General features: G+C 48.0%; 1 protein-coding gene across 2 annotated transcripts in view; it reads right to left on the bottom strand.

Moving 5' to 3' along the window:
* Positions 1-15,821, bottom strand: part of KLHDC10 (kelch domain containing 10) — a 98,441-nt gene extending 82,620 nt beyond the window's left edge. The window contains exon 1 of one of the 2 annotated variants that reach the window (XM_082256425.1): positions 15,702-15,821. In XM_082256425.1, coding sequence (XP_082112551.1) covers positions 15,702-15,771 — 70 coding nt within the window. In that variant the 5' untranslated portion in view covers positions 15,772-15,821. The remainder of the gene's footprint in view (positions 1-15,701) is intronic. The other variant, XM_082256424.1, reaches the window with a different exon arrangement.
* Between the last annotated feature and the right edge of the window lie 344 nt (positions 15,822-16,165).

Raw genomic sequence — 16,165 nt, 5'->3', positions numbered from 1 at the left:
TAAAAGTCAGCAGCTACAAATACTGTAGCTGCTGACTTTTAAAAAACACACATTTACCTGTCCCAGGAAACCAGCAATGTCCTCACCCAACCCAGCTCTTTGCTGGTCTTTGGGTGCAGGCTTCCACATCTTGTAAAAACTGAATTTTTGTAAAATCTTACCTGTAAAATTCCTTTCTCTGAGTCCTCCGACAGTCGCCGCCTCTTCATATTCGTCACATATGGGGCATTAGACTTTGCTCCGAAGGAGCAGCTAGGCAACAGAATATGTCAACACCAAAGCCTTTAACATATCCCACCCTCAAGGGGTGGTCCCCTCAGTCAATACCCTCCTACTTCCTGCAACCATATCTCAGTTTCAGTGGAATAGCAGTAGAGTATACAACCAAACCCCAAAAGAGGGGCGGGGGCGGCGACTGTCGGAGGACTCAGAGAAAGGAATTTTACAGGTAAGATTTTACAAAAATTCCGTTTTCTCTTACGTCCTCCGACAGTCGCCGCCTCTTCATATTCGTCACATATGGGGACGTCCCAAAGCAGTGCAAACATGAGGGGTGGGAAACGCATCCGCGCCGAAAGGCAACGCAGTCTCCGCATCAAAGAAAGGAACCTTACCAAAGGAAGGAAACCAGCTGGGCTACAGGAAAAACAAGTGCTCAACAGGAGCAACAACCCAGGAAAAGACAAATAACCAGGGGATAAAAAAACTTATCCCAACAGCCAGAGGTCCCCAACAAGGGACCCTAGGGAATTGCTGCACTAAGAACCTTGCGGCCAAAGGAAGCATCCGCCGATGCCTGAACATCTACTTTGTAGAATTTTGTGAAAGTATGCACGGTCGACCAGGTCACCGCCTTATACACCTGGGCTACAGAAGCCCCATGACGACAGGCCCAAGACGTACTCAAAGATCTAGTAGAGTGCGCCTTCACAGGCACAGGGGGAACCTTCCCCTGCAAAGCATAGGCCTGTTCAATGGTCTGCCTGATCCATTTGGCGATGGTAGAGGCCGACGCCGCCATGCCCTTCCGAGGACCCTCTGGAAGAACAAACAAGGAGTCCGTCTTTCGAAAAGACTCAGTCGATTTAAGGTAAACCCTTATCGCCCGAACAACATCCAAAGAATGCAATCTCACCTCCTTTGGATGTTTAGGCTTCGCGCACAGCGAAGGCAAGACAATATCCTCATTAAGATGGAATTCCGAAACTCTCTTCGGGAGAAAAGAAGGATTAGGTCGCAAGACCACCTTATCCAAATGAACAACCAGATACGGAGACTTGCAGGACAAAGCCGCCAGCTCCGACACTCTGCGAGCCGAAGTGATCGCAACCAAAAAGGCGACCTTTTTGGACAACATAGACAACGAGATCTCCCTGATCTGTTCAAAAGGAGCACGTTGTAACACAGATAGAACGAGATTCAAGTCCCAAGGGGGCAGAGGATCCCTCCTAGGAGGTACCAGATGCCGCACTCCCTGAACAAAAGTGCCAACCAAGGAGTTGGAAGCCACGGGACGTTGAAACAGAACGGCCAGCGCAGACACCTGACCCTTTATCGTAGCCAGCGCCAAACGCTGATCGACACCCGTTTGAAGGAAGGACAGCACTCGGGAAACCGAGTACGTGCGGGGTGAAAACCCCCTGGACTCACACCAGGCAAAATAGGCCTTCCAAGTACGGTAATAAACCTTCCCCGAGGAAGACTTCCTCGCGTTGATTAAAAGGTATGAACGACCTCTGGGGAGAGACCCTTCTCCTTCAGGACCTCGGTCTCAACAGCCAGGCCGTCAAAGCCAGCGACTGTAAAGCAGGATGGTATATCGGTCCTTGAGACAGGAGATCGTCTCGAAGAGGCAGACGCCACGGGGCGTCGACCGCCAGATTCACGAGGTCTGCGTACCAGGACCGGCGAGGCCAGTCCGGTGCCACAAGAATCACCGTGCTGCGTTCCGAGTGTAACCTGCGAAGGAACCTGGACAGCAACTGAATCGGTGGAAACGCGTACATCAGCCTGTACTGATGCCACGGGGCCACTAACGCGTCCGACGCGTCTGCCCGAGGGTCGCGCGTCCTTGCCACGAACCTTCTCACCTTGTTGTTGAGACGAGACGCGAACAGGTCCACATCTGGAAGACCCCACTTCGCGCACAACATCTGGAAGACAGCCGGGTGGAGAGACCATTCCCCCTGATCCAGGGTCTGGCGACTCAGATAGTCCGCCTGCCAGTTCTCCACCCCCAGAATGTGAACCGCCGTTATCGCCGGGACATGAGTCTCGGCCCAAGACAGAATGTCGGCCACTTCGAGCCGCTCGGGCACTCCTGGTGCCCCCTTGGTGGTTGATGTAGGCCACCGCCGTGGCATTGTCCGTCTGCACCCGAACCGGGCAGCCCTGCAGCCGGTCCGTCCAGCGATGAAGACAGATTTATCGCACGCAATTCCAGAATGTTGATCGGAAGGGAGGACTCCCCCTCCGACCAAGTCCCCTGGGCGGACAGAACACCACCCCAGCCCGACAGGCTGGCATCCGTGGTGATTACCGTCCACGAGATAGGACGAAACGACTTGCCCCCGGACACCATCGGGGACTGGAGCCACCACAGAAGGTCTCTTCTGGTGCGATGACTCAACGAGATTCGAAGATCCAGAGATTGAGGTCGCCCGTCCCACATGGACAGGATCTCCGCTTGGAGGCCCCGCGTGTGAAACTGGGCGAAGGGAATCGCCTCGAAGGCCGAGACCATCAATCCCAGATATCTCATGCACGTCCGCAGAGACGAGTGCGGAACGTCCCTGAGGGACCTGACTTCCTCCTGAAGAGTTCTGAGTTTGTCTTCCGGCAGGAAGACCTTCGCCTGCACCGAGTCCAGAATCATTCCCAGGTAGGGAAGGCGAACCGACGGACTCAGTGTCGACTTTGGAAAATATATCGTCCAACCAAACTCCTGCAGAGTTTGCATCGTGACAGACAGGTCCATCTCCAGACCCTGGCTGGTCGCAGACCGAACCAGAATGTCGTCCAGATACCCCAGGACAGAAATGCCCTGGGCCCTCAATAATGCCAGAACCGGTGCAAGCACCTTGGTGAAGACCCGCAGAGCCGAGGCGAGGCCAAAAGGCAACGCCACGAACTGGTAGTGATCCTTCGCAATGGCAAATCGAAGGTACCTCTGGTGACCCTCGAAAATGGGGATGTGAAGATACGCATCCTTCAAATCGATGGAGGCCATGAATTCCCCCGGAACCAGGGCAGCCACCACCGACCGCAGGGATTCCATGCGGAACTTGCGAACCCGCACAGAGCGGTTCAGAGCCTTCAAGTCCAGAATTGGACGAACCTTGCCCTCCTTTCTGGGCACGGTGAACAGATTGGAATAAAACCCCCGAAACTGTCCCGATGAGGCACCGGAACTACCACTCCCTGAGCCCTCAGGTCCCGCACCGCCAGGTGCAGGTCCCGTAAACGCTCTGGAGACAGTTGAAGATGAGGGAAAAAATCTGCTCTCCGGCCGAGAGAGAAACTCGATCTTGTAACCAGATCGATCGATCTCCTGAACCCATCTGTCCCGCACGCGGGCCAACCAGGGCTGAAGAAAACCGAGCAAGCGTCCCCCCACCCCAAAACTGGGTGAGGGCGCCCCTTCAGGCCGCACTGTTATGGGCTGCGGATCCGGATTGACCGGACTTCTGTTTACCAGACCAGGGCTTCTTCTGAGAGCCTTGACCTTTGAACGGTTTGCCCTTGTAGTGCGACCGAAAGGCACGAAAGGACCCCTGAGGGGGCCGAAAATTAGCATGCTTCTTCCCAGAAGCCCCCTTAGCCTTGGGGAAATGGGGCAAGAGAGTGCTCTTACCTCCGGTGATCCCCTTAATCAACACATCCAAGGACTCCCCAAAAAGGCGAGACCCATCATAAGAGATTGGCTAAGGTCTTACGTGAAGATTGGTCCACCGACCAACATTTCAACCAAACCAGGTGGCGAGACAACACTGCCACGCTGTGCACACGTGCAGCCAACGGGACTAGGTCCAAGTCCGCATCGCACAGATACATGACACCCTGGTGGATTTGATCCACCATATCCAGGGTCGCCGGCGAGGCCGAATCGGCCACTAGGACGCGCCTAAGCATCTGCGTCCAACTTGCGACCGCCTGGGCCGCCATGAGAGAGGCAAACAGAGCCTTAAGCATAGAACCCGTAACAGAATAAGTATGATGGGCAAGAGACTCCAATCTCCTATCCGTGGCATCACGGAACACAGGGGAATCCTCTGCAGGAATCGCAGTGGATTTGTTTAAAACCGCAATTGCGTGATCCACTGGGGGTGGCACACACCACCTTTCATCAGTGGAAGGCGAGAAAGGATAACGCAGCCTGAACCTACTTGGTACAGCAAAAGGTTTGCGCAGATTGCGCCATTGTTCCTTAACAGCGCGCTGAAAATCATCATTGCAGGGAAAAACCTGCGGCGTCCTGCGTTTTCTCTGCGTCCCATAAGCCGCCAAGGCAGCGGGGGGGACACACTTCATCCTGCAAACGCAGCGTTTGTTTTATGGAAGCAATCAATTCATCCATGATTGCAAGCTCTTCAGGCGAGCCAGGGGGAGAATTATCAACCCCTTCAACTTCAGCCTCCACCTCGGACCCCACTAGATCCAGGGAGGAGCGGGACCCCGATAAGGAGGCCCCCGCCATAACAGCCCCATCACCTTCACCCTCAGAATCAGAGGAAAGAGAAACTCTGGGTCTTTTAGTAGATTGAGCAGCCACCAGCATCTGCACCTGAGCAGCAAGGCCAGCCACAATAGTGGCTAAATCCCCCCCTGGGGGGGAAACAGCGGTCCCCTGGCTTTCCACCAAGGCGGTAGGAAATTTGCCCTCCTGAGAATCCATTGCCCCTATTACAAATGCCGGATAATAAAGGGTTAACTGCCCCTTTAACAAGCGCGGCGAGCGCAGCCCACCGCACCACACACAAGCACAATGAGACCCCCACAGGGACAATAAAACTGACACAGGCAATGGATAAGAAGGATATAACCTGAGGAGACCCTCGCCGCTGCTGCTGCCTCGATCGGTGTTCCTGGAGAAGAGGAAGTGATGCTGCCAGGGCGCTCTATGAAAGCCTATGGGAGGCTACAAGAAAATGTCCGCCATGCATGTAGAACATGCGGCCGGAGCGAGTGTAGGAAAAATGGTGCCGTTTGGCGCCGAAACCGCTGCTCCACAGTACAGTAAAGCACACGTCATCCATGTATAAAAAAACATGTCAGATCGCCGCAGCGATCGCTGTATAGTGCCCAAACATGCCCAAAACATGCCCCACAGCACACAGCTTCTCACACTGACAAGGCTGACACACACAGTGTCACACAGCTCCCCCCCCCCCCCCTTGCAGCCCACAGCATGCAGCCGAGTGATAGGGAGACAAACAGTGTGAACAGAGGCAGGTTACACAGTCCCAGACTGACACCCCCCCAGACAGACAGGTCCCCACATAGATACACTTACCTCACAATGGCGTGGGGGACCCGCACAGGCGAACAAGCCGCTGCACATGAGGCAGGGAGAGTCGCATACAAGACGCACAGAATGGGGGTTAAGAAACCGCACAGTGTCCAGTGAGGTAGCCACCTCACCAATCATCCCTGCACCGAACAGGGATGGGTCGTTCACTGTGCCAGGAGCGTTACCTGGCTGAACGCTCGATGGCAGGCTGGGAAGCCACCGACCCACGACCTGCGACCAGGGGGATCAGCCCGAGACCCAGCCCGCATGATCCTCTTCATCAGAAGAACTAACTAATGCTGACAAAAAGAACAGCTAAGTAAAGGTAGAGAGAAAACTCAAACAAAAAATCAAAAAAGAAGAAAGAGTCTGGGGCACAAAGCCCCAGCACAGAGAGAGCCAGCCACTCCTGACAAGCTAGACATTGAAACTGAGATATGGTTGCAGGAAGTAGGAGGGTATTGACTGAGGGGACCACCCCTTGAGGGTGGGATATGTTAAAGGCTTTGGTGTTGACATATTCTGTTGCCTAGCTGCTCCTTCGGAGCAAAGTCTAATGCCCCATATGTGACGAATATGAAGAGGCGGCGACTGTCGGAGGACGTAAGAGAAATCTCGTTTTAAAAAAAAAGGAAAGCAAGCGTGTTATACTTACCTGCTCTGTGCAGTTGGTTTTGAACAGAGCAGCCACAGTCCTCCTCTTCTCAGGTCCCTCTTCTGTGCTCCTGCAGCTTGCTGTGGGGGAACCTGATCAAAGTCACAGCTCTCAGACATGGAGTCGCAACCCGCTCCCTCTCGCTCTCCTGATTGGCTCCTGGGAGCCAATCGCGCCACGCTGTTGTCTCAGCCAATGAGGAGGGCAGTCCAGGGCAGCCGAATGACTCCTGCAACATCGCTGGATAGAGATGGGCTCAGGCAAGTATTAGGGAGGCTGAGCAGGGGGGGGGGGGGGGGAACGGGCTGCTGCAAACAGAAGGTTTTTTTATCTTAATGCTTGGAATACACCAGCCTTTCTGCACTCCATGAATGGCCCTGCAGTCTCCTGGGATCTGTGACATGTTTCAGGAGCCTGCGGGAGGAAAGGAGGGGGGCCAAACTTCCACTCAGATCCCTGCGGCAATCTTACTGGAAGAGGGTACGAGTCAAAATCAGGTACCCGCTCTCTTCCCCCATTAAAAAAAAAAAACATTCCAAATATTGTAGAGGAGGGGAGAAGAAGCAGGAGGAGGTAAAGCATAATTTTCATTTTTGGTTAAAGTTCTGCAGTAAGCCGGTTCCTGACGAGTTTTCAATCCATATAGGCAGGCTGAAAAACTGACAGGCGGATCTGAACGGTCTGCTGGTGTGAAAAGGGCCTTTGGTTCCACAGTGAGTAGAACAAGCATGCTTTACTGCATAAACAGACTGATATTACTGTTATGGGTTTAGTAACAATTTAATGTATGACCTGCCTTAATTATCCAGTCAGGTTAGAACTGCATAATTCTGGATGAAACGAGAATCACAATTTTTTTTGCTTAGAATAAAGATCACAATTCCCAATTTAACATCATCTCTCACATTATGCAAATAAATTGGGATGACTTTACGGTTTAGTTTTTTTTAAGAGTAATTTTCTAGCAAAAAATACTGATTTTAAAGCAGAGCTCCAGCCGTTTCTGTGCTCATTAAAAGTCAGCAGCTACAAAAAGTGTAGCTGCTGACCTTTAAACATAAGGTTTTACCCCCCTTAATGACCAGGCCGTTTTCTTGGGATACGGCACTGCGTTACTTAAATTGACAATTGCGCGGTCGTGCGACTCTGTACTCAAAAAACGAATGTCCTTTTTTTCCCACGAATAAAGCTCTCTTTTGGTGGTATTTGATCACCTCTGATTTTTATTTTTTGCGCTAAAAGAAAAAAAAAAAAAATATCTAAAAAAAAATATATATTTTTTTTTAAATTTCTGCTATAAAACACACCAAATAAAAAAAAAAAAAATTTTAAAAAGTCAAATTTTTTCATCATGTTATGCCAATATGTATTCTGCTACATATTTTTGGTAAAAAAAAAATCTCAATAAGTGAATACTGATTGGTTTGCATTTAAGTTATCGCGACATCGTTATCGGGGAACGATGTCATTTTTATTTATTTAAATCTTTTTTTTTTTTTTTTTATTAGTATTGGTGGCCATCAGCGATTTTTAGCAGGACTGTGACATTGCTGCGGACAGATCTGACACCTGACACTTTTGGGAGGACCAGTGACAATACTACAGTACTATATTGTTATTAACTATATAACTGTTATTGTACTAATGACACTGGCAGGAAAGGTGTTAACCCCAGGGGTAATCAAAGGAATTAAATGTGTGCCTAGGGGTTGCCTTCTAACTGTGTGGGGGATGGGCTCACTGGATGAACACAGAGACCTGTGTTCCTAAATAGGACAAACGCAGGATTACCGTGTTCGCCACTGACCGAATAATGGTCTGCCGTGTTTACATCGACAGACCGCCATTCTGTCTCCATGGGAAGCGATCATGGCCGCTGGTCCCGCTGATTGGCTCCCCCTCTAGCCAATCAGCGTGTGCGTGCTCCCACACTAACTGCTACACGAAGCAACGTACGCGTACGTCGTTTCCCGACCTGCCACTGTATAACTATGGCGGCTGGTCGGCAAGTGGTAAATAATTATACACTTACCTGTCCCACCATCCAGCGATGCGGCCGCTCGAAGCCTTGGCTCTCCCCCTCAGGTCTTGCTGGCATCACTAGTGTGGGCACCCAGCTGTAATAACTTGCGGCTTTACAGACAGGTGCGCACTGCGCATGCATGAATCCTGAGTGGAAGTGGGAGCGGGTACCTGTCAAAACTAGGTACCCGCTGCCCCCCCCCCCCCAAATGTGGCATGTCAGGGGGTCAGGAGTCCTTAAAGCAGAACTGCCACTTTTGGGCAGAACTCTAACTTGTAAGCAACAAGTGTCAGAAAAAGGCTTAGTTTTTAAGTGGTTAAACTGACCTCATTTACAGACTGAAGTTCAATCCTTTGATATAAAAGAACAAAATTATACAATGTAAAACATGTTTATAGTTATCTCCCAGCCTGAGCAATGCTGACAAACATTTGCTGGAGGATTTGGTTTTGACAGCTGTGAGTGAGAACGGCTCTGCACTGTATGAATCATGGAAATGTGCCAAATTAAAGCAGAGTTCCACCCATGTATGTAAGCTCAGCTTTAATGCTTCCTTCCCCCGTGCACATTTGGAACCCTTTGGGGGGGGGGGGGGGGGGGTTCGGTCCTGCAGAGACCTACGTCATTTGCAGCCCCCTACCACCCCCCGCTGCCTTCTAGGAGACACAGAGGTCCCAGAAGACAGAGGGACCATTCAGAAAGTGCACTGTGACTCGCACATGCGCAGTAGGAAACAGGTTGTGCCATGAAGCCGCATGGCTTCACTTTGTTTCCATTAGTAAAGATGCCGGCGCCTGCACCCGATTGATGCCGACATCGCGGGCTCCCTGGCCTGGATCACAGGAGAGGGACCCGAGAATAGAAGGATCTGGGCTGCTCTGTGCAAATTCACTGCACAGAGGTCCTCAGTATGACATGTTTGTTATTTTTATAAGAAAAAAAAAAAAAAAACAAGACTTTACAATCACTTTAAAAAACTTTTGAAGGTGTTTGAATTGACCTTTACCCTTTTAGTCACTCTGCTACTCAAAGGCTTTTCATTAACTTAAATTGCACTCCTGGCAGATAATAATAATAAAAAAAACAAACAAATGCAGCATTGTAATTAGAAGATCTAAAAAGCAAAACTTTTTTTCCATTTTGGATAGAGTATGGGAGGATTATAACCCCATTTGGGGGATTTAACCACTTAACTACAGGGCACTTAAACCCCCTTCCTGCCCAGGCCAATTCTCAGCTTTCAGCACTGTCGCACTTTGAATGACAATTGCATGGTCATGCAACACTGTACTCAAATTAAATTTTTATCATTTTTTTCAAACAAATAGAGCTTTCTTTTGGTGGTATTTAATCACTACTGGGGTTTTTATTTTTTGCTGAAAAAAAAAGAAGACTGAAAATGTAAAATATATAGGTGTGTTTTTATAGTTTGTTATAAAATTTTGCAAACAGGTAATTTTTCTCCTTCATTGATGTGCGCTGATGAGGCGGTACTGATGGGTGGCACTGATGGGCACAGTTGCTCATTCTCTTCGGGACCGATGTTGCAGAGACAGCAGCCGGCGATCGGCTTTTATTTTTCTCCTCACGCTGGAAAAAAAAAAAAAAAAGCCAATCGCCAGCTGCTGTTTACATCACGTGATCAGCTGTCATTGGCTGACAGCTGATCATATGGTAAGGGGCCAGGATTGGCCCCTTACTCTGATCTGTGATCAGTCAAATCTCATGGACTCGCTGATCACAGAGCGAGCTGCGCACACCCCGCAGGCAGCCCAAGCACAGGAGGACGTAAATGGACACCCTCCCAGCAATTTAGGCCCGCACTGTAGCCATCTTTCGGCTATAGCGCAGGCAGGAAGACGTTAATTTTGGTTGCAGCCTTAAGTCCCGGTTCACATTTGTGCGATGCGGGAACGCTGCAAACATACTGCGTGTTCCTGCATCGCATCCGCACCCCTGGCAGTTCACACTGCCATATGCGATACGCAGGGGGGGTCAATTAAAAGTTAACGACACCCCCAGTTGAGATCGCATATCGCAGTGCGATCTGACAGTTCGCACAGAATCGGATCGCACAAGTGTGAACCACTATGCAATCCGATTCTGCTGCGGATTAAAAAAAAAGGGTCATGTGCGTGTTTTAGTGCGATTGCGGTGCGAATTCAGCCATACAAACTGTATGGCTGAAATTTGCACCGCACAGAGATCGCATGTAATTTAGGAGCAGTGCACTCCGAATCAAATGCGATCTCTGTGATCGCAGTAATGTGAACCGGCCCTAAAACTTAAACAGGAAAGGAGAGGAAATGCCTCCAAAAAGTTTGCACCAGAACTAATGTCCCCATTGGAAGATTTCCCCACTATTCCTGTTCTAGTGCTGAATTTGTGATTTTCTTTCACTCTTGTCATTAACCTGTAAAGAGGTCAAAGAGGTTAAATCTAATGTGGAAACCCAACAGACTGCTATACCACTGACAGGTGTATTAATTCCCTCTCCACTTTATCCAAAAAAAAAAGGGGTTTTCCTTTAAAGAGGTTGGAAACCTCAGAATTAAAAAAAACAAAAAAAACAAACACATAATGAGCTAGTATGAATCGCATACTAGCTCATTATAAAATACTTACCTTAGAACGAGCCCCCGCCATGCCGACCGTGCACCTCTCTCACAGGTGACTGCTTGGTCGCCCTTCTTCCGGGTTTGTGGCATCCGGCCATCTGATTGGCTAGAGCCGCGATGATGTCCCTCCCGCGCATGCGCGCCGACGTTCATGGCACAGGGCTCTGAAGGACGGCCCGAGCGGCCGTTCCTTCAGAGTGCATGCGCCATTATTGTCACCGGCTGCATGCAAAGTAAATATCTCCTAAACAGTGTACGTTTAGGAGATTTTTACAGTACCTATAGGCAAGTCTTATCATAGGCTTACCTATAGGTAATAGTTGCAGAGGAGGGTTTACTTCAGCATATCATTAAACATATTTTTTGCATGCAAAAAGTGTAAGTACCGGAATATGACCTGGCATCAGCCTCTTATTGCCACTGCAGGGTAGAGTGGAGTACGAGAAGAAAAAGCAGCACAAGGAGCTAATCAGTTCATCTAATGACAAGAAGAATGCAGATAGGTGGAAAACTTGCTTCTCCTTCACTGTCATAGGATAGGGTGGGCTTAGGCTGACCTGAGCTCAGAACAATTGGTTTGACTGATGCTGGCTATCAGGCTTGAGACATCTTCTGGCAGAAATAAGTACTGCAGCAGAATTCCCTAAACTGAAGGGGAATTTTGCAGTAAAAGCTGGTTTTGTTCTTTATCTCATAATAGACTATTCACTTTTATCTTATTTTGGCTGGGGGGGGGGGGGGGGGGGATGTTTGATTTTATTTTTTACCATTGTTCAGGCGTTGGCATTCCTACATGGAAGTCATTTGTGTCTTTCTCTAAAGTGCATGCACAGCGAAAACCTTTTTTCAGTTTTGGAGTAGAGAAGGGGGTAAAACTCCTGGTAAACTTCTTGTCCTGGTGACATCAGTAAATAGGAAGCATTTTCTACAAAGTGAGGTGAATTCACACCAGAACAGGGGTCTTCATTTCGCCTTACCTCTTGTTCTGGTGACAACTGTAACATTTTGGATTTCATATCACTTGCTGTTTTGGTAACAGAAAGACTGCATCTTTCAAGTGAGGACACAAACAGCAATAAAGCTTTTAACCAATGACACCACTAAAGCCCCGTACACACGCACAGATCGTCGTCATACAAATGTTCGTCTTTTCTCCCCGGGATGTCGGTGTCTGTTGAAAAGTGCAAAGACAGCACAAGGACAGCACAAGAATTTTGTCCGCAGACTTCAGCTGACTGCAGAAGTGATGTCATGTAATGGTTAACTTTCCCTGTGTTTTTTATTTTCTGAGCATGCCCAGTCTTGCAAATCTGCGGTCTGTCGGCTGATTTCTGTACTGACAGGCGAACAATCGTCCGTTCTGGTGTCCGCAGACAAAAATTTTCATGTTTGCAAGAAAGACTCTTGTCCGCGGATTGTGTGCAGACAGCTGTCGGAGGCACCATACTAACACGCGTACAATCGGCAGATCTTTCGTCTGCCGACGTTTGTATGACGACGATCTGTGCGTGTGTACGGGCCTTTAGCTTCTAATTCATGTGGTGGTCATCTCTTGCCTCGACTACTACAACTCTCTCCTCATTGGCTATCCTCTCTTCAGTCCATCAAGAATGCTGCTGCCAGACTCCTCAGACCTTACCAACCGCTCAGTGTCTGCTACCCCTCTCTGCCAATCCCTCCATTGGCTTCTGCTTGGTTGCTGTCACATTTTCTTGTTTCCTCAACCAAACTGTCAAACCATCAAATGGCTGGTGTCATGTGCAAACCCATGGCAGTTGCAGATCAAACAGAAGCAGCTTCCTTGGCTGTAAAGGATAGGAGGGTTTGATTCTGCTTTAAGTCTCTCAGGAGATTGACCTCTACAAACTCGGCAGTGCCTAAAACTAGAGAGCAACTGAGCATGTGCAGAGCAGGGTGAGACAGTGTATTACTGGATTTTAAACAGTATAGGCACTTAATTTTCAATGTTTTGCATAGCTATACCAGAAAAAGGTGCCAGCCTGAAGTGATCTAGCAGGACCTAATTTTCTGTCTTCCACTTTAAATTGATTGATTTAGTTACCTTTTATGATTTGCTTCTGCTCAGGGGCTTCAGCAAAAATGGCAACCTCCAGCAAGAAAAAAAAAGGAGCAATGCTGGAGGCATTTTACATCACACATTGATTTAGGGGGCATAATGATTCATGTGGAATGCATGTGCCTTGCTAGCATTTTTTACTATTCAGCACTGTGCTACTTTAACTGTCAATTGCGTGATCTTACAATACTGTACAGAAATTACATTTATATCATTTTATCACAAAGATTGAGCTCTCTTTTGGTAGCATTTGATCACCACTGGTTTTTTTATTTGCTGCTATATAAATGGAAAAATACAGAAAACTTTGAAAAAAAAAAAAACAATATTTTCTACTTTCTAATATATATGAGATCCTGTGAGCTACTAGGAATGCGACTTAATTGACGAAGCTGCCTTTACTGATCACTTCCCTTAAAATAAGTGCAATAATCTAAATTATAATAAAAGTGCTGCGCTTTCAAAATATATGTGTAAATATATCTAATAATGAAAATATAGTGGTCAAAAAATTTTGAAACAAATATATGAAACATTCATTTATTTATTGAGTTTCAAAATTATTTGACCACTATATTTTCATTATTAGATATATTTACACATATATTTTGAAAGCGCAGCACTTCTAATCAAATTTTCTACTTTCTGTTAAACAACATATCCTATAAAATCAAATTTCTTCCATCATTAGGGCTAAAATGTATTCTGCTACATGTCTTTGGTAAAAATTAAACTGCGTTTTTGGGGTCACTAGTATAGTACTGATCGTGATCAAGATACTGATCTGTACAGACACTATACTATAGTGGTGGTGATCAGCAACTTACAGTGTGACTGTGATAGGGTGGCAGGTAATACATGATTCGAATCAGCAGGAACCGGCTAAGATTCAAACAGTGTATGGGCAGGCTGAATGTGCCAAGTCGATGGATTTAAAGCTAACAGCTGCTATAGCCGCTAAGAACAATCAATGTCTTCTCCTAGCGGGGACGGCTTCCCTCCCCCGCAAGAAAATGACTTGGCAGGAGGGATTTCTGCATCAACCCTGTTTGTGTTGATGTGGGAATTGGGCAAATTTCTTTCCTGCAACAAAGAAATTTGCTCCGTGTTTGACTGGCCTAACAGACACTGCCCGGGAGGATCACTGACATCACAAGTGACACTAATACAGTGATAATACAGTACACTGTACTGGTGATGACACTGGTGGGGAAGAGGTAATAAAGTTAACTGTGTACCCAACAAGTGTAATATGTGCTGCTTCTACTTGCAGTTCTGGCTGCTTTTTCTCCTTGAACTTAAGAGTTGATTGAAGGGAGAATGATGGGAGAAGGAACAGCCGGATCGCTGTGTACAGAGTTCTGTGTGTTTTTAAGCAGATAACACTGTGCTGCGATTAGCCACAGCCGATCAGCAAATTTCAGCCTTAACCATTGGCTGTAAGCTACTGACAAACTTTGCGGTGTCCAATCACAGCATGGGTCAGCAGGAGGCATGGGAGGAGTACAGTGTGGCGTACAGGTATGTCACATTACGGCCTGCTTGCAGTAAATCTACTGTGAGCGGAAGGCAAGTGGTTAAGACGATTATAAAAGTATTTTTTTTTTTTTAAAGTAACGTTTGTCCATTTTTACATTCATCCGTTGACGGATCAAAAAATGGACATCAATGCATCTCTATGTAAAAACGGATGACAACGGATGGTCATCAGTTAACATCCGTTTTTATCCTCTTCTGTCAATGTCCGTTTTTTTGAACAGATGAATGCCCTATTTTTCATCTGTCAAAAATATGGATCGGATGTAAACGGACAAACGGTCCGTTTTTACATTGGTAGTGGATGTAAAAAAAAAAAAAGAAGATGAAAAAAAAAAAAGGAGGACAAACGGATACATTTTGGCGTGACGGAACTGATTGATCGGACCGTATGTGTGAAAGGGGCTTTATACTTACCTACGCTGTGCAATGGTATTGTACAGAGTGACTCTGATCCTCCTCTTCTCAGGTTCCCCACTGGAGCTTCTCCCACCACCAAAGGCCCCCATAGCACGCTGCTTGCTACAGGGGCATTAGTGTGGGCTCTATCCTGAGCTGCGCTCTGTGTGTCCATTGACACACAGAGCTCAGCTCAAGACCTGCTCTCTGCCTGTGACTGACATAAGTAGCCAAATAGCACCCGCTGCTGTCTCTGAGCCTATGAGGAGGGAGAGAGGCAAGGGAGTCGCTGCTCTCCAGCACATCACTGGATCAAGATCGGACACAAGTAAGTACAATGGGGGGGGGGGGGGGCTGCACAATTTTTTACCCAAATGCAGAGAACGCATTAGGATGATAAAAAAAAAAAAAAAACCTTTAGTCTTAGAACCTCTTTAACCCTTGCAGTGCAGGCACAGCTTTGAGTTCAGGGCAAAGTTCTGCTTTAAGTGTGCTAACATACACACCTACACACGTTGAACTGGATGGACTATTGTCTTTATTAAACCTCACCTACTATGTAACTATGTAACATGAAAATTACTGTTGCCCAGAGCAACCAATCAGAATCCAGATTTTATTTTCAAACTACAGAAACAACAGCTGCAAACTTAAGTGGTTGCTATTGGCAACGAAAAATCTCCTCCAAGGACACACCTTCTAACAACGTACGAAGCGATACAGGTGAGCAATGTATAGAGAAGCCGAGAAGGTCACAATGTCTGCGGAGCTGTGAGGGTACAGTCCCCCCGATATATACTAACCCTGGGAGCCGGCCTCCTCCGTGCCCCTGGAACCACTGTGCCCTCACCACCACCTCCCCATTACCCGCAGACAGCCCTCACCTGCAGCTCTGCCACTCAGCTTCACAAAGCGGACCAGCGGCTCCCCTCCACCGGCTTCCGCCGCCATCATACGCGGTGCACCAGCAAAGCGCTCCACCCGGAAACAAGGAGCAGCACAAAGTGTCCGTTTATTAGCTGTACACACAGGGGGCAGGCTAGAGCAGGGAATCCCGGGGATGTGTACATGGTGTGTCACAGGTGCTTCAGGTGACAAAGCTTGGCACCTCCTTCAGCTGTATCAGCCCTGGCTGTGTATTTGGTACAGGGCATCAGGGGAGGATAAAGTATGCAGACATGGTCAAGGGATTCAGATAAAACATTTTGGATGGGGGTGCGGACCTGAGGCCATGGTCCAAAATAAATGGCTCTCAGTTGGACTGCAGCCCAAAACTGGTACCCTGAGGTCACAGGAGATGGTATGGCCTGAGAGGAGGGAGGGGACAAAACTGACCTCGGCTTTTCTC

The sequence above is a fragment of the Pelophylax lessonae genome, assembly GCF_965119305.1.
Source record: "Pelophylax lessonae genome assembly, chromosome: 4".
Lineage (NCBI taxonomy): Eukaryota > Metazoa > Chordata > Amphibia > Anura > Ranidae > Pelophylax > Pelophylax lessonae.
The sequence above is the reverse complement of the archived record's forward strand: the minus strand, read 5'-3'. Positions and strand labels throughout refer to the sequence as shown.